General features: G+C 38.3%; 1 protein-coding gene across 1 annotated transcript in view; it reads right to left on the reverse strand.

The window, feature by feature from the left end:
* dnah6 (dynein, axonemal, heavy chain 6) overlaps positions 1-19,249 on the reverse strand; it is a 108,324-nt gene that overhangs the window by 85,114 nt on the left and 3,961 nt on the right. The window contains exons 2-18 of the mRNA XM_088342500.1: positions 18,363-18,427; positions 17,196-17,375; positions 14,819-15,175; positions 12,588-12,722; positions 12,407-12,485; positions 12,253-12,325; positions 11,991-12,177; positions 6,789-6,890; positions 6,598-6,705; positions 4,861-4,941; positions 4,661-4,781; positions 4,422-4,573; positions 4,182-4,334; positions 2,687-2,935; positions 2,484-2,612; positions 1,555-1,668; positions 1,318-1,461 (exon numbers count right to left, since the gene is read on the reverse strand). Coding sequence (XP_088198626.1) covers positions 1,318-1,461; positions 1,555-1,668; positions 2,484-2,612; positions 2,687-2,935; positions 4,182-4,334; positions 4,422-4,573; positions 4,661-4,781; positions 4,861-4,941; positions 6,598-6,705; positions 6,789-6,890; positions 11,991-12,177; positions 12,253-12,325; positions 12,407-12,485; positions 12,588-12,722; positions 14,819-15,175; positions 17,196-17,375; positions 18,363-18,427 — 2,429 coding nt within the window. The remainder of the gene's footprint in view (positions 1-1,317; positions 1,462-1,554; positions 1,669-2,483; positions 2,613-2,686; positions 2,936-4,181; positions 4,335-4,421; positions 4,574-4,660; positions 4,782-4,860; positions 4,942-6,597; positions 6,706-6,788; positions 6,891-11,990; positions 12,178-12,252; positions 12,326-12,406; positions 12,486-12,587; positions 12,723-14,818; positions 15,176-17,195; positions 17,376-18,362; positions 18,428-19,249) is intronic.

Below are 19,249 nucleotides of genomic sequence, written 5' to 3' on the forward strand. Positions count from 1 at the left end.
ACAAAATGCCACAATTTTGGCGTTTGCTTAAAACAAATTGACCCACTTTGGGTTTGGGGGACAATTGTGCTGGTTTTGTCTCAAAATATCTTTCAGGACTTCCCTTGCACAAAATGGCACATATTCTTGAATTAGGACTGTGACATGATTTTTGGGATCGTTTCAAAGGTTTGACTTTGGGGTGGGTGTAGTTTCATAAGATGGGCTGGCATTTTTACTTTTCTTATTACATTTTGGATATAATTATAAATACATTATGACAATTGTTTGGATTTTAAGAAATTGGCTTTTTCAGAAGTGACTACGGAGGTGAAAGGTCAATTTTTTTTTTTACAAAACAAACCAGTTTTTTGGATCATCTGAGAAACATTGTTGAGTTGTTTTTTTACATTGAAATTGACCCAGTTTTATGTGGTTATTTTTATCAAAAATACCATATTTCTGAGGACTTCTTTTGCACGGAATGAAACAATTTAGTTGAGGTTTGACAAAGTGAGAATTGTTTCAATGTGTTACGCAGTTTTGGTGCTATTATCAATATTTTGGGGGGTATGTGAAATATGAGAATTGTTTCAGGCTTTTAAAATTGACTTTGTTTGTGTTATCCTTTTCTGGGGGGTGTGCAAGGTTGACTTTTTTTTGTAGATTACTTTTTACAAAACAAACCAGTTATAATATAATGATTAAAAAAAAACGCAACCATTAGACTTTTTTTATGTTTCTGAATATTTTAACAACAGTACCCACATTTTTGGGAAAACATTTTTAACCACCCAATATATTCTTGGAGTTGTTTCTGCAAAACAACTTATACATTTATTGTTTTAATTATTGGACAACTGCAAGGGAGATTTGATAAGATGCCACTCCTTATTTTGACTATTATTGCACACTGTTGTTCGCTGTTTTGAATGTTACATCGTCGTATTTTATCTGCCAAACATGTTGCTGTTCTTTAATGTCCATATCCTTTAGGGCTGATCTGCTTTTTGTAGAATATAGAATAGAATATACCTTTATTGTCATTGTTACAAATGGGCTAACATATTGTGACAACGAAATTGTAACCTTGAAGATTAAAAAAAAGAGGGACACCTCAGAAGATAAAGGAATTCCTAATTGGAAGGTTTTCTCCCCGTCTTTTTTGCATGTTTAAAATACATTTATGTTTTTTCTAAACTTAATAACAACCCAGGAAGTGCGGTCAAATTCTCCTGAACAGCCAACCATTCTATTTTGAGCCAAATTTGTCATTTTCAATCTAACTGGCTTTGGAGTAAATAGCATAATTTCAAAGAGATTTAGACGGATACCCACCCTTTGTTTCATAAGTTCAACCTTTTCCTTAAGGCAAGGAACAACATTATTGCGTGGCAAGCCTTTCTCCATTTGGTTGATGTACTTCATGTATTTGTTGACCTGGGAGTTTAACTGGTCCATGTCCAGTTTCTCAAGCGTGCACTAAAATCAATCAAATAATTGCATGGAAGTACAGTAGCTAGCTAGCATTTGTGGTATATTCATTATGCTGCATACATTTTGAGAAAGCCTTACCTGCCGCCATCCCTCTTGTAATAAGTCCCATTCTTGCATAGAGTCCCAAAGAAGCTTCTTCAGCCTAAACTCTGCTTTGAGGTCATCGAGGTCGTCAAATTTGGTCACCTCCAACTAAATTACAAAATAGTCATAAAAATGTGGTACGAAGTTTGTTGGAATGGTGCTTGGTTAGAATTTAGCGTCAAAATTGAGGTTGAACAACAACACATTTAGAAAAGAAAAGCTGCCGATAATTACTTACTCGGAACTGTATAATACAATTCTTTTAGTATCACTAGCTAATTACAAATATACAAATTGGAGGTGATATCAGTTATTATATTCATCGTTATCAAAGTATATTTGATAAGTGTAATGTTTTTAAAATTAAACACCTGCAGAGAATTTGTTATTCTGTCACTATCTGCCAATTAGGTTGCTGTTCTTTGATTGTCACACATTTTAGGGCGGATCTGCTTTTTAAACTCAGAATACTTCATACAAAGTAAGGGCTTGGGGAATGACCTTTTAGAACAGGTTGGAAATCCTTAACTGAGGGTTGGGCGCTCTCCTGTTCTCCTTGCATGTGTAAAATTCATTAATGTATTCTCCCCTTATTTTGAGCTTCAACTAAACTAAAACCTTATCAATGTGTCTCATTAAAGAGTCCTGATGATAACCTTAAATTGACTTAAATGCACACAGAAATAGTATGTGGAGAAACAAGTGAGGAGCCAGAGGCTGCCATTTGAAGAGGGAACAAGAAAAAGTATTTCAAAATCAAAGGATTCTTTAGCAAGAAATAGATGAAGGAAATATTGTAAATCCAAAAAAAATACTTCAGAAAGTTACAAATCTAATTACTTATCAGAGTAACATTGGCACCCTAGCAAGTAAAATAAAACAAACAGCTAATTTTCCAACATTTCTGTTATTGATTGCATTACCTTGAACTGTTTCTGATATGAAGTATATGCTGAGGCCTGCGCTTGCAGCTCATCAATGGAAATCTGAAGCTCCCCAAGCAGGAGACGCACTTGGGCAAAGTCAGCAGTGACCTCTAATATTTGTGGATCCTGCACAAAATACTCACATCAGGAAATCCCATCCCAAGTTGGTAACCAACACAAGAAGGCATTTTGTATCAGACCTGTGACTTTTCTTTGATTTTCTTGACTTTTTGGTTGAGATCTTTAATGTCCACCAGCAGAGACTTCGAGAACTTATCCATCACTTTGAACCTATCAAACATTGCATCGTTGATCATGTTGTGTAACGAGTTCATGTAAGGCTCCATGGAGGCAAAAGCTACGTCGTCGGCTGTGACAGGAAGTGAGGATTGGTTGATCAGATTGTACATCTGGCACACTGTCTCCTGTTCCTGTTCTAGCACTTTCATCTGGGAACATAAAAAACATTTACAATTGTAATTTAACCAGTGCTTTACACAGACATACAGTAGTTTGTGGTAAAACGGCTGCCTTATGCCAAATAAAGTGCACCTGGTGAAAATCTTGTTGTCATTTTGGATTATAATCTGTCTTTTCAGTCACAAGCGATAAATATTACCACAATAGCCCTTTTTAATGTTTGCAATAGTGTGAAGATCCACCCGATGCTGTCTCAATGATACTGATATCATAATTCAGGCGTTTGTTACTTCTCGCCTAGTTTACAGAAATATATTGCTCTCTGAACTCTGGCATCAAAAGTTTGCATTTGGTGTAAAATGACTTTTAACTAGGGCAGTAATGTTCAATCATATCACCCCAGTTTTAGTTGACTGCTACTAGCAGTCTATTTAAGATGTGACTTTAAAAGCTCTGTTATTAACATACAAATGTTTGCATGGTGTTCCCCTCTCTCATGTTTCTGGTTAAGTTGTGTTGAATCTTCTTGCTCGAAGATTCTGCTCTGAAAATACTGGACTTCTTGTGTCTTCAAGAAACAAAAAGAAATAGGTAGGCTGAATAGTGTTATCCATCCGTGCACCAGAGCTGCTTAATGCTCTTTCCTTGAAAATAAGATTTACAACCTTGCCAAAAGTGTTTAGGTCTGGACTTAAGACATATTTATATTCAATAGACTATCGTTGATTTTAACCTCATACTTTTGTTTTCTTGTCTTCCCTGCTACCTGGCTAGTGGCTGAGCAAGGCACAATGCATGCGTTCTAAATGAGTGGACAAGTACCTGGACCTGATGCAATCCATCATCATCTAATGTGGGCTGCATCAACCGGCTGATTGAGATGTGAGCCTTTATTTGTTGCTATCTCGGACTTTAGAATACTTTGAGTTATTATTCATGTTTATTGTTGATGTTGACAAAGTTTTCTTATTGGTGCCCATGCAACAACTACTGCAGCCTGGCCATTCTGTAAGGGGGGTTACCTCAAGTGTGGCCCATATCAAGGTTTCTCCATTTTCCTCATGCTATGGTTTTTTCCCCCTAACCCTAATGTAGGTTTTACATCTGAGGGTTCTGTTAATATAATAATAGTGGGCCTGTGCATCCTTTTGAGAAATAGTAATTAAAAAAAAAATTGACTTGATTGACTTGGCCTTTGTTTTCTATGAGCACTTGGCCCCAAATTGTCTGTGCACAAAAATGCATTTAACACAAATTCCTGTTTTTACATCTTACCCTCTCTGGAATCTCATCAAGGAATGTGAGGTAGCTCGCTAACTCAGTTGTATTAGTGGGACTTAGTTCTAGTTTGAATTGAGCTTCACCAGCTTCCGCCATGACTGCTTTTAGCTTCCGTTTGGCTTGCTGTGTCAAAATCTCATTGATGACCTATAAAAGGGAGCATTCAAAATGTGTTATTACATCCAAGTTTAATATAACAGTCATTGTGTTTGGGTACAAAGTTTCTTTTAAAACCTTAAGGCAGCGGAGGGGAGAAGAAATTAGCTGCTCTTTCATCTCTGTTTTGTCCACAAGGAGAAGGCCAAGTTGTCGCTGTGGCTGTAGAGCAACGGCTTCCTCATGCTCATGGTTGTACAAGTCCAGAGATGTTCTAAAAAACTCCAAATCTGTTTAAAATGGTATCGTGATTTTGCATTTCAATTTAATACATGGACGTGATTTTTTTTTAACAGGAAAATACAAAGTGCCTGTACCGTGATCAATTTGTCGCAGAGCAACCAGATCTAGACTTTCGTTGTCCTTGTAAAACAGCTGAAAACGTTCAAACATGCGTGCACACACTTGCGCTGCTTCAAATGTGAAATGCAAACATTCCTGGAGGAAAAACATGTCAAGTTACACGTGTCTTCTGGGGTGGTAAATCCATCCAAAAGTGATGTGAAGCGTAACTCACTGAAATGTTTTGACGGATACTTTTTATGTATCCATCATTTTCAATGACCGAATCCAAACTTGGAGCACCTTTGTATTGATTCTTGAAGATGACATAAAACATGGAATTAAATTGCGACATTTCAATTATGAGTAAACTATTAACAGTAAGGTTGCAACAATATATTCAATCATGAAAAAAGGTTCAATGAACTAGAAATAGACAATGACACGACATTGTTGCTGACCACGTATCTGCACAACATCAGTTCTCAAGTTAATATTCCTCTTAGTAAAAACAATTGGCTAAATAATGGTTTTATTCTCCAAATTATTATACTCTTTTTCTATAATCATGTAACATTGTATTAAAAAAGAAAAATCAACTACGGTTGGCGCTGTTTTAAAAGTGATTAATAAAAGAAAAAAGAACGTGGATGGATGGATGGACAGATGAATGCAATAGCTATGTGGGTAAGTAAGCTGCTAAACAATAACTAATATAATATTTTTTTTCATTTACATTTAAGAAGAGATTCCTATGAAACAAAATTATATTTTTATCTGGAGTTCCTCATGATAAGTACTGTGTCTCCTCTACATTCAAGCTACTCTTGTTACAAGAAAATTGAGATAAGAGATATCTTTTAAGCAAAAATCTTGCTCAACATAAGAGAGGAAAACCAAGTTACGAGAATTTCAAGACGCTACCCGTAGAGGGGCGAGTGCTTGAAAAGGACTACCATACACTCTGTGGTACGGCATGGGGAAGCGGCTGCAAATACTTATGCCACGGAAGAGTTTACACAGTGCTTTGGTACACACATTTAGAAGTTTTTATCCCATTTATCTGCGAGATGGGCCTTTTTGAAGAAAAAAACCTGTAATTCAGGAAGATTATGACCACTGAGGAGGAAAAGCTGCCGCACCACAAGCCCATAAATGAACGTCTAAGCCAGGGTTTGGGAACCTAAGGTTCGCGCGCCATATATGACTCTTTTGGTGAGTGCATTTGGCTCGAGAATAAAATTTTAATGAGGCAAAACTTCACCGACACATTCCATGTTTATGTGTGCTCAGCCGACAGTAATACATGCAAAGCCAAAGCAACACTATTTAAATAAGGGGTTCCACGGGTTCCAGTATACAGTTTACAGTCAAGGTGTCACACCAACAGCCCCTGCTTGGCTGTATGTTCCAGTTCCCGCCTCCCACCTGGTATAACCTTAGTATTTGCGTGCTAATACCAGTGGTGACAACCAAATAAAGCCGCAGCTGGTGTATCATTCAAAGAACCAACAAGCATTTAAGACTCCTAAAGTTAGAAACTTTTGACTTCCTCCAGGGTATGAACTCACTCTTTATTTCATTAATAAAATATTATTTATCTTATCAGTACATTTTTATGTTCATTAGTATTTGATTTTGTTTTCAGTGACAGGGAAGTGTTTTATAGCTAATTTAAGGTTAAGTTGGATGAATTTGGGTGCACAGGAGCGGATTACCTGGTTTTCAGTTGTTTTTTACGGGAAAAATTGTCAGAGATACAATAAATTCTAGATACGAGCATTATCTGGGAACGAATTAATCTCATATGTAGAGGGGCCACTGTACAGGTTTATGTACATGAAATACAGTTTCATTATAATTTCTAATTTATTGTGAGGATTTTACTCGATAGGTATCGTATCGGTAGAAAAAACAAAAACATATCGTTACACATTCCTACTAGTATAACAATGAAATGTACACTGTTTACCCGAAAAGATTCGTGACTTAGCATTAGAATGAAATCACGATCTGCTGTTAGAGTTCCAACAGCCAACACAGTCTTCTGGTACTTTCCTATGATTTCAGCAATAGTCTCCTGTTAGAAAGGGAAAAAAAATGATTTTAAAATGTTCTGTAATTTGGTTAAAAAAAAATCTGCCGTCACCAAGATTTCTTAACCTGAAAATCCTGCTCAGAGGGTTTATAAGACAGCGCCTCTGTGTCCAGGATAAGTTCACTCATCAACATTGGTTTACTCTGGGGAGTTTGGGATTCTCCTTCCTGTGAAAACACACCTATATTCAAACTTTTACCTGTTTATTAATACTGGAAGAGTGCAACAAGCAGTGTTGGGAGTAACGCGTTACAAAGGAACAGTGGTTGAGTTTATAAGTCAAGCCATCTGGCCCTGAAGTCACAAACCCTGCAAAACGTCTGAACCTCAACATGCCTTTGATTCATTGGACTAGATTTGTCATATTCAGGAGAGTGAAAAGCCTTAAATGTGCTTTTGTTATTACCGTGACTGGAGCATGTTCATATTAAGTTTCCATGAGATACATTCAACAAATGTTATTTCTAGTCAATTATGTTAAGGCATCATTGGCCAGATGAATGGCCAGACGAGTGGAATGCTTTTGAGATGCAGTTTAAATTGTTCGGTTGGGGAAGATGTATGCAACTGTTTGAATGTGGGGTGTGCAAATAGGATTGGTACATTGGTATGCTAATTTATAATGTACTGCTTCGGTTTCATAATGAAATCAGTAGAGAAAAGTCATCAATTCAGTGTGCAGGATGTGAATTCTGCCATCCAAGATGGTGACAGTGACTTTGGGATAGGAATAGACAGTGATGAGAGTGCATTTTTGTTTGTAGTATTTCTCTATATGTGTTGGTTTGTAACATTTTTGATTTATGTCTTTTTAAATGTATATTATTTGATTTAATAACAAAGAGAGAAAAGCCAGTGAATGGGAGGCCATCCAAGAAGCCATGTGGACATCCTCAATTGGATGTCTGCAAGGGCCTAATGGCACATTTTCCACTGAAAACAATGAAAGGATGCTGCAGGCGTTGTGATAAATGGTGCACCTGACTGCAGTGTAGCAAGTGCAATGTTCGCCATTGCCACACAGAGGAAAATAACCGTTCACTCAAAACAAGTGAAGTAAAAGGAGCAGAGAGAAGGCAAGAACATAGCCAAAGGGGACTAACAAAACGGATTTTCACCTTGCTTTTGACCAATACATGACTCATTCATTAAAAAAATGATATGATGTGTGGCTAATATTCATGTTATACTGTACATTAGACTGTTAAGGGGCCAAATAGTCAATCAACCCTGCAGATAAACACTTAGTTGTTTGGACAAAGCGAGTACAGGTAATCCTGTTCACCTGAAAGCCCAATAATGCCATTTTTTAAAAAACTTACTAAAGAAAACTCTGTAGTTTCTGCATCAGAGGTCTTCTACAAGAATATCTGAAAATTCAAAAAACATTTGCAATGGATTTTCTTGACCTGGGCCTTACGGGGTTAAAAGCAGATTGTGAATCACACAGTCTATGGCAATCACTTTGTTGAGCATATGGATTTGGTTGTGTGTCATTAGTAGCGAATAGTAGGAAAAACGTGTGAAGGGGGTGAGGTTTATACAGGGACAACGATATCAATGGGGCTAACATGAGCACAGAATATATGGTAAAAGAGTGCCGGATTTTGGTATATTATCGGTAAAATTGTCTTTTCAATGCATCATGACTGAAGTAAAAAAAAAAAAACATATCGGACATTCCCTGCAACTGGCTGGCAACCAGCACCCTGCAACCCTACAGAGGATAAGCGGTGGACAAAATTACCTAAAAATCAATAAGAAGATATTCCAGGGTTTGGAGACGAAAATGGATATGGAGTGTCTCATCTGTTAGTTTGCAAGCTCTCAAGTTTGCAAAAGAAATATTAAGGCTGAGTCCCATTCTTCGCACTTTCACTCGCTATCTGCCCTAGTCACTCGGTTTTGCGCGTTCACGTGAAAATGGGGTGTGTCCCGATACTCTCAAAACCGAGAGAGAAGTGCCCTCAAACCACGTCATAACCACTTCAGACCGAGGGAGGTCGGTATCTCCCTTGGGAGCTAAGTGACTACCCAGAAGGCTATGCGAATTCTCAATATCAACAAACATGGCTGGAAAGGAACCGCACCAATGTAAGTAGTTTTCCACAACAACGCATGTATTTGCATCAAATTATATTGAAAATATCTTAGTTAGACGTAAATGCAATATTAAATCGTATTTTCGCGTTTAAACATGAACATTGCAAAATCGCTACTTTATACAGTGCATACATTTACCGAGGGAGCCGCAAAAAAAAAAAAAAAATCCTCACACTACAAACCGTAGAGTTGGATAACTGGAGAAAATCACGGCTCAGCCTATCCCTGTTTTTTTTTGAACGAGTCTTGCTTTTACATCTACATGGCCAGACTCTAAAGCAGCATAGTCACAATAACGTTCTGGATATATGCGCTTGTTTACTGCACACACTTTTGGATGTTGTGTTTTATTTACAATATGATTCTTCCATGTGAGATCAGAATACATTATTTTCATCATGCATCGTGAGTAATGTCTCCGAATTTCACGTGGAAATACAGTTGAAACAAATTAGTATCACACAGTCCACTGCCTTCTCTGTAAACACATATTAAATAAACTAATTACCTTCTTAAAATGTTGTCCAAATGTGGAGACAATTCTAAAGCATATGTGATGCTCGCCAATAGAAGGCTCTTACAGCCATAAGAATAACATGTCAGTTTTGTGTATCTATTCACGATCAAATAATTATCCAGAACATATCCTACAATTTCCTGTCTCACATCAACTTGTTGAGCATCCTATACACAGTTGTTTTTGTACAATACACCAGCATTAAGTAATTCTTGTTTTTTCCACCCAACCTAAAGGCCACTGGAGAACGTCCCGTGGAAGAGCTGAGGCGTGTTCAGGAGAGTGGGTGATTGCTATCGCGAGCTATCGCTAGCTTCTGAACGGCCAGTGATTATTGAGCGCTCGCGTGCCCGAGTAATCACGGGAGAAAGACCGCTTACTCTGATTTCCAACATGGCGTCGACAGTGCAGAAGATGGAGGATCTCACCCTGACGAGTGCTGTTGGCGATGTAATATATCGTCTTACATTGCCTGGTAATGTTTGTGAACAATGCAAGACAGGTATGACCCTTCCACTGCGTTTAGGATAACCTTAACTGTGTCAATATGCGAACTGTCGCTCATATCAGCCAACTCGCTCAAAGCAAGCTGTAGAACGAAATCCATTGTACTGTCGTCGGCCATTTTGGATCAGTAAGGCAATCACAGTGAGCGATTACAACTTGTTCAGCAGTGCGCGGCAAGCAATTAACAAGAGACTACATGTCTGACCACTCTCCTGAACACGCCTCTGGTCACCATCACAGCTACCACACCATCCACGCGACCGGGCACGTCGTCGGCATCTTCCAATCCGGCGCCAAACCCCAAATCACCCAGAAAAAAAAGGAAGCACGATACACTCCTTGACTTTTTAAAAGAGGAGTCTGCCAGAGTGAAGAAAAGGCACGAGGAAACTGAGGCCAAAACTGAGCGGTTCCCGATCCTTTTTGGGAAGCTCGTGGACAAATTTCCAGAACAGTGACATCTCTGCAATGTTTCCCTTTGTTTTATAAAAGGAAAATATTGAAGTTCCAGTTTGTGTTTTCCAGCTTTATGGATGTATTGGTATATTTTTGTTACAATTTGTGACAAATTATTTATTTACTATTATGTATTTCGGCCCAATGTGAGTTTGTTTTTCTGAAAGTAAACTATTATTCAACCTGGGGTGATTTGTAGTTGTTTTCTGTCCAACAGTCACATAGTTCACACACAGTAGCTCACGTCATTTTGAAATAAACCACCAAGGTGTTATTCAAAATAAAGATGTTTATTGAATAGTAATGCAGAAAAGCACAGGATGCAAATGTGGGTCTGACCTTCAGAGCCTGAAACATGGCTTTTGGGCAATTCATTACATATTATCTGTGGAAAATTCTGTGTACGGTGGGCCCGTGACACCACACAGTAGGACAGACCGTGGGCCAGCCAGTACACGTAGATCAGGACCTCCAGCCATGTTCCTGTTCCCTCTTTAGCAGCTCCTGCAGGGCCCACATGACCTTCTTGCGCAACCTTAAGTCCTGAATGAGTTCTGACTCCACATAGAACCATAAGCACAGGATGGGAACATTCCTGTCCAACCTGTCCACGCTTATGGGACAGCCACTCTGGAACACAATAGATAACATAAACAATTTAGACATAAATGTGGGCATAGAAAAGAAAAAGACAGCTTTTACTGTGATGTAAGCATCATGAAAAAATGTTGAAATGACCTTTTTTATATCCAATGACAACTCTTTTGAATTAAATTCCTTATGAATTAAGGTGTTTGGGTCGCCCAGGGAAGTTTGGTGATGATATTATGTCAGCTTAAGGGTCAGGTGGACTGTTTTTGTGTTTGTTTACTTTTCATCATGTCACACATTAAAGACCCCTACTATATGTCATAAAATGGCATTAAGATACTAATAAGTAGGTTGTCATTTATGTCTACACAAACATAGGGTATTATTTGAACGTGCGTTGTATGTTAACCCTTACTGTATTTGACCGAACAGGTCATTTTTTTAATGAGTGTACGTACCTTGTAAAGATGAATCAGCGCTACATAGTGCCGAAGCTGTCTTCAGTATAGCACATTTCTCCTCCGCTGATTGAAGACACGGAAAAGGTGATGAGCTTTCAGGCAATCGGTAATAACACAGCTGTAGTGGGCATTTTTAACGTTGCACGAACTCTCCAACTGCCACACCACAGGTTGAGACTCGAGTTGTTTACATGTGACGTAGGCCTATACGTCACTAAGGTCTACAGCCAATTAATATTACCGCCATTTCCTGGACAGGGGTGGAACCTTGCAAGTCTCGTCCAATATCTTAGGAAACCATCTTCACTTTGCACTCCACTCACCGAGGGCACTTCCCTATGGAGGGACCTCACTGGAGGGTTCTCAGGGCCAAGTGAGAGGAATGGGTTTGGGCCAAAGACTTCACCACTTCCACAGGTTGGTGTACACGATTTGTTTTATTTTGGCTTCAATGGGAGTGTTAACGGTAATTTGTAAAAGAGTAGTTACTTTCACAGTGACATGCTACTTTTGGGTGTCAGTATTCTGAGTAACACAATCACTTTTTAAATAAACTAGTCATGGTAACTAATTGCTCATTTCCAGTAACGTGCCCAACACTGGTAACTAGTGGTAAAGAAGACATGCCGCACCTTTCGATCTGCCTTTTCTTCAGGAGGGCTGGCCTCTGCTTCCAGTTTCTGTCCCCAGGTTTGAATGATATCAAGGCTGGGGGTTTGACTGACTTGCTCTTTGAACGCAGCCAGTAATTTGTCCACTGCGCTCACAAATAACGTGTGCAGGGTGTTGACCACCAAATAGTCAACAAGGCGGATGAAGCTATGTGGGCATGGGATGTGATAGAGATGGTCAAGAAAACTACTTAAAGAAAACGAAACAGACATCAAATATTACCAGTTGAGGCGCCGGCAGAAGAAACCTCTGTTAATTCCTAATAGAACTTGAATTTCACTCAGTGTGTCGCTATCTGTAACAGACAGATATGTGTCTAAAACAAACCAACAACCCAAAAAAAACTTTGTACCAAGATGAAAGAAAATGCACACACGATCTGACAGGAAGTGGCAACAGGAACACAGTGTCACATCCTTTACCAGGTTATGGAAATTCTCCAGGTCACTTAGTGCCTAAGGAAAAGCAAACAAGATAGAAAATTGTCTCAACCAAAACCAAATAAAAAAGCAATTCAAACGTTGATAAATTGTGATTTCAGGATAAATCAATTATACCTCTTGTACTTGAGTGGTCTGAGCTTCGTGAAATTCGTGGAGAGTGTAAGTGTACTTCTTTTCAATATGACACAGGTTTGTTGTTCGTATTTGGTAACACATTTTCCAGACATCTAATAGTGCAGGGCTTAAATCCTGTGAAGTGGCACAAATCAGTTGTACATGAAGAGTGCAAAGTGATCAATTTTGAGATATTTTCCAACAATAAATGTAGTGACGAAATACAAACACTTTAGAGTTTTAATGGTTTTCGGAGATCTTCCTTAAAATCTGCTACGATTTTCAGGTTACTCAAACTGACTAATGGAACACAAACTTTTTACAGGTCTTATTCAAAATAATAATTAACAAAGACTTAGAACTTGAAGACAAATTATCCAAACTTTTATAAAAATAGTATGTTGTATGGAACCTTGATTCTCACTTCACCATTAATAACAAGTACATTTTATGGCTAGACAATTGCATTTGATCTGACTTTGATTCAAACAACAACTTTTTCATGTATGAAACAACAAAGTCCACTCCACGCATCGGCCCGGTATTGCAGTACCTCCGGGAACGGTGCATTCGCAATGATCGCAATAAGGCTTTAGGGCTAGGACCTTAGCTTAGCCTTTTGGTTGAGAGTAAGTGTCCCGGCTCCTAGGCTTTGTAGCGTATAATGAACTGACTGATAACGGATAATGGATACTGAATAACGAAGATAGTACAATAACCCTTAAAAACCCCACCATGTGAAATTCAAAGCTTTTGCCTTTTTTTAAACTAAAGCATTGCATTAGCCTACTCTTTTCATGGTAAATTAATTTGAATTGATACTTATAACTTAAGTGAGGATTGAATGAGTAAGGAAGTAAAAGAGAACACAGTACTGTGTACAACTACTGAACATGTTTTGACTGTGCATTCATACGGGCATACTTGCAATAAGAACAGGAAAAAAGTTGAGTTTGAATTCTACTAAAATAAATAGTTTTTCTTGAATGGGAAAATGTGTTCACATAAGTAGTTCTACCTGACCTTTGGGTATGTTTTTATGCATCTTTTTCTGTCTGTGACTATTCAATATTGATTAAAAAAGAACAGTGTAGATGCCAATTTCAGTTAGCATTTGAGAGGGTTCCTCGATTAGCAATAAATTAGTTGCTCGTAGGGTGTTGAGGTATACAGTTACCTCCAACTTTGGTGTAATTAAACAGCTTCACAATATCTTGCTAATTTTGTGTGTTCAAGGTACTTTTACAAAGTATAAAACTTATAAACGTACCGGTGTGTTCTGAAAATTTAAAAAGGTTCTTTGATACACTATGGTTACAAGCTGGGGTGTCAAACATGCGGCCCGCAGGCCAAATCAGGCCTACCAAGGATTGAATCTGGACTACGAGACAACACAGAGAGAAGTGAAAGAGAGCTGCAGTTTTAAATATGTCCACTGGATGTCGCTAAATAAAGGACAAGCGACTCCAAAAGCAATTGAAGCTGTATTTCTTTTTTCTTTCTCACTCTCATTATTTCTCTTTTTATCTTTCTCTCTCTCCCTCTCTCTTCTTTCTTTATCCTTCTCTTTTTATTCTTTCTCTCTCCCTGTTTCCACTCTTTCTCTCATTCTTTATTTTTCTCTCTTCTCTCTAATACTCTCTTTCTCTTCCTCATTGTCTGTCTGTTTTTCCCTTTCACTTTTCTCTCTCCTTTTCCCTCTCTGTCTTTCTCCGCATTTTCTCTTTTTCACTCTCTTGCTTTCTTTGTCTGTCTTTCTATATATTTTTATTTACATCACTATTTTCTCTGTCTGTTTTTTCTCTCTTTCTAACTGTTTTTCTATCCTCTTCTCTTTTCATTTCATTTCTCTTGTGTTCTCACTCTCTTTCTCCCTCTCTTTATCTCTACCTCCTTCTATTCAATTTCTGTCCTCTTTCACTTTCTTTTCTCTCTCTCTTGCTTTTCTCTCTCTCTCTCTCTCTCTCTCTCTCTCTCTCGCTGTCTTTGTCTCTATTTGTCTCTTTCCTGCTCTTATATATACTAGACCGGCCCCTGTAAGAGTGTTTTTCCGACCATGTGGTACCCGAACTCAAATGAGTTTGACACCCCTGGTTTAAAGGTTAAAAAAAGGTAAAAAACCCTAAAAATTAATCAAATTTCGAAAGGATCTGAAGTTTATATTTTGAAGTTTATTTCTGGCATAATTGTTGTAAACTACAACCAAGCTGACAGAAAAGGTCTCTACTTACCGGATTAATCATAAACAAGTTTTCCTTGAGCGCCTCTTGAGCCACGTGCATCTTTTTGGCGCAGACTTTTTTGTGCCATATATAAAATGGTTTGAATAATTTGAAGTGAGCAAAGAAGGGGATTAGAACCAGTTTGCGGTGGAGCTGATATTCCTCCTCAAAGCGCTCCAGGCTTACAAAGTCAAAGTTTTCCCGACATGTTGACAATACTCCGTCTTTGCTGACCATTGTGTAATCGTCCTTGCTGTGCTCAAAGATTCGTACTTCCGACGGAGTATCCATGTTTGCGTCTTTCTTTAGGGAAAAGGGTCTTTTGGCGGGACAACAGGTGGAGGCTTTACCTAAAGAAAGTTGATTCTGAATATGGGGCAAGAACAAAATATAAATAAATAAATAAATAAAACTTCAAGGGAACATGGAAATTTGGATGGATGAGAACCTGCATTTTTCATACACAATTTAAAAAAATACTTTATTTTCCACACTATAAGGCACAAGAGATTAGAAAGCGCACCCCCAAAAATGAGTCTTTTGAGATTATTTTTTTTGTACAAGGCACATCTGACTATAAGGTGCATGGATTTAAGCCACGGTGAGGGCTAAATTTGAACTAAATATAAATAAGTACTACAATTGTGATTTATCAGGGGAAATACAATGGTTGCAAAATTTGGATGGATCTTATCCACTACACCAGTGTTTTTTAATTGGTGGGTTGGGACCCAAAATTGGGCCGTGGACCGGTTTTCACTGAGTCACAGGGCTTTGCCTTAGCAAATTAATGCTTAGAAAAAAAAAATAACTGAGCATCATTTTAACTTTTAACAGTAGATGGTGATAAGTCCCTGCAGATCACACTCGGAGTTTCACATCACAAAAATAGAAAAGAAAAAAAAGTTTACAAAAGTTGAGCATGGCGAAACCTAGATACTGAAATCTGCTAATTGTGGTCCATGGGGGCCATAACGCCATGTGATATCTGAATATGCCCTAATTAGCTCCCCCTTCACCCCATTTTAACATTCAATTCGAATGCGGCAATAGTCGACCAGTGATAATGGATTGCGGCCATGCGGGTGCTGTTTATTTTATGCGGAAAGAACGGGAAAAAAGAGCCGCCAGGCACAATACAAACTTGCTCTCAGCCCTGACTCCCGACGATCTACGATTGCAGATAATCAATCGCGGCTGCAAGAGTGCATTTCACTTTTTGGTGGACAGCAGAAGATCAACATGCCCAACAAAAATTTTGCACTTTTTCATTTCATGTTTTTTTTTTTATTGCATTTCAAGTATTTTGGACTTATTTGAAAATGAGGAGAATTGAGCATTTCATACTTAATATTACTTGAGGTTGCTTTGGTTTTAATGGCCATTTTGTTTTGAAAAAACACGTGTACGGATTATACTATCTTTGGTTTGAATTGCCTTTCATTTGATATATTTGAGAAATTGATTTTTTTTTTTTTATTTGGGTCCCAGCTTGTTTTTAGGGTGGCGTGTGGGTCCACATGTCAGACCAGTTGAAAACCACTGCACTGGACTACAAGGGACACAGATGACACACAAAAAGGCATCAAGTTTTATGTCATCTTCACACTCTTCTTAGTCACTGTGCCACGTTGTTGATATTATTGGGCCGGGCTGCGAAAATATTAACTAGTCCGTGGTAAGAATACCAAAAAGGTTGGGGACCACTGAAATACAGCATGATATCACAGACTCACAAAGTATTTATAAATCACATGAGATTCTGACCTGAAAGAAGAGAAAGTGGGAAATAATTTGGCCGTCCTAAAAGATACAAATAAACCCGTATTTAACAAGATTTGTCCCTTACAATGCTTAGTTCAAGCTTAGAAAAAGTGAAAGTACTGTTTATTCCAATTTTGATTCACTTTCTGTTTTCTCAGTTCTCAAACATTTGTATCTGATACCATGACTTAAAATAGTGTGATAATAAAATAAGACTTATTATCTTTTCCTATGTCATCTATGTCCTTAGTGGCTTGAAAATTCAGCGCTCTTACCATCGCTATCTGAATTAAATCCCTGTTCCCACCATTGTTGTGCAAATGCGGTCAGCAATAAAAATTGACTGATCAATAATTGCACAATCATAACACACTGTCCCGTATTTCCATTTTATTTCTGTCCACAAGGCGCAACGGATCATAAGACGCATGTTCAAATTTGCGGAGAGTTTGAAGTTTTTGTGAGCGCCTTTTAGTCCGAAAAATACAGTACTTCATTTTGTGTGAAAAACCATGGTGGATAGATAGCATGATCACAGTAATGCCACTAGTGCCTTCTTCCATAGGGAGTCCATGCTTTTTTTTTTTTTATCTTCTACCCAACACTCCCGATTGTTACTGACCTTGCTCCGCGATTGCAATGGAGGCAATTTCACAGGCGAAGGTAAGCTGCGCCTTTGTGGTGGCTCTTCATCTGGGGAAGTAGGCGCCTGAGAATGCCAGCCGGGAAAGTACCTCCTCTCCTGGGATTTGAAGTGCTCCTCAATTGGCAGTTTCCGTTTAACACGTCTGTTTAGCAGAGCCTAGATTGTAAAGCACAGAAATAAGAAATGAAATGAAGAAAAACAAAAGAAACACCAGGTGATAGTTTTGCACATTGCAACATTCGGTTAAAAACATTTGGTTGTTTTTCACGAATAAACCGAGAATGCTATGTCAAAACTTGAAGAATATCCACATTCAGGAATTTCGGAGGCCAGTTTTAACCCCATTAGCAAATCATTAGGCTGGGCCACTAAAACTCAATTAACAAAGCAAAAACGACATTATTTGGGTTAAAAAGACAACGTGTATTATTTGACCACTAGATGTTGCTTAAAAACATACAAAGGTAGAATATCAACTACTGAGACCCAAAGTGACTCAGACAGCACCATTTCCCCGCTTTTTTGCCCAGCCTTTCGTGAGTTTTGTTGTTATTTGGGTACCAACAGCAGTAAGCTAGTCGACAATCAGGTCAGTTCCGTATAGGTGATCCTCATGCTATGTAAAATAAATACGAATTTGTGGACCTACAAGTATGAACCCTGATGTACTTGTACTTAAATTGAAATCAAAATTGCTTTTTAAATCAATGGCATTTATTTTTTACCACAAGGAGCGGTTAAAGGGGCAGCACGGCGGGTGAGTTGTTAGCACGTGTGCGGCACAATTCTGAGGTCATGAAATCGAACCTCCTGTGTGGAATTTGCATATTCTCCCCATGCTTGTGTGGGTTTCCTCCCACATTCTAAAACATGCATGTCAGGTTAATTGTTCAAATTGTCCCTAGGTGTGAATGAGCCTGCAAATTGTCTGTCACTGTGTGCCCTGCGACTGGCTGGCAACCTGTTCAGGGTGTCCCCTGTTCACTGCCTGGAGATAGCTGGTATGGTTCTCCAGCACCCCCCGGCCCTGCTGATGATAAGGGGTGCAGATAATGGATGGATCGGTTTAATAATAAACACTGTCACTTTAAAGCGATTTGGAAATTTTCTTGGTGTCATCCCATAAATGTAATTTGCTCATACCTGTGTGCCTTTATCATAGATTGGAGGTAGCATGGTGGGACTTTGCACCTCCGGGAACTGGAGCTCTGGAAAAAAAAATGACTTGATCTATAGGTCAGAATCAGAAAATCTTGAAGGTAAATGAAAAATATATGGGAGGGGGCCGACGACTTTGCTATCATGTTAGCTGTTCTTAGCGCACATATGTCAAAGCCAACCACATCCGGCCCACAAGAAATGTTTCTCCGGCCCCTTAGATGATTCAAAGTCATTATTAGTACTGACCCGCAGACTGCAGCAAGCCACCAGCAAGTCGATCTTTTACATGCATAAATACCACATTTACCAAAATGCAACAGTGATGCATGCACACACATGACGGACTGACATGCAGAAAAGAGCATGAATTTAGTACATCTGCGCTTTAATAAGATAAGGTTAGTTGGAACAGTTGTTCTCAACTGGTCTGACTTGAGGAACCATCATACCGTCCTAATGAAAAGCTGCGACCCAAAACATAAAAAAAAAAAAAATCCACTTCTCAAATTCATCCAATGAAAAGATTTAAAGCAGAGATAGTATAATACTGTATATTCATGTTTTTTTAAAGACCAGAAAAACCAAAATGACTGATAGTACCGTATATACTCACATGTAAGCCATACCCAAAATGGCTTTAAAATAACCTCATACTAGAAATTCATACTCAAAATATCAATTAAAAGACTACCTAAACAACAGTAATTATTTAAATAAAAAAAATAAAGATTAATAAATCTACTGGTAATATGATAAAAAAAAATGTAACACTGCGCTTTAACAAGGTAGTCAATACTTTCACATATGCACCAAAATAATAAACAAATTCATGAAGGTGTTAGCATTCTCTCTGACATTTAATGCTAGCG

The sequence above is a fragment of the Urocampus carinirostris genome, chromosome 8 (assembly GCF_059441175.1).
Source record: "Urocampus carinirostris isolate Australia breed hairy pipefish chromosome 8, RoL_Ucar_1.0, whole genome shotgun sequence".
NCBI lineage: Eukaryota > Metazoa > Chordata > Actinopteri > Syngnathiformes > Syngnathidae > Urocampus > Urocampus carinirostris.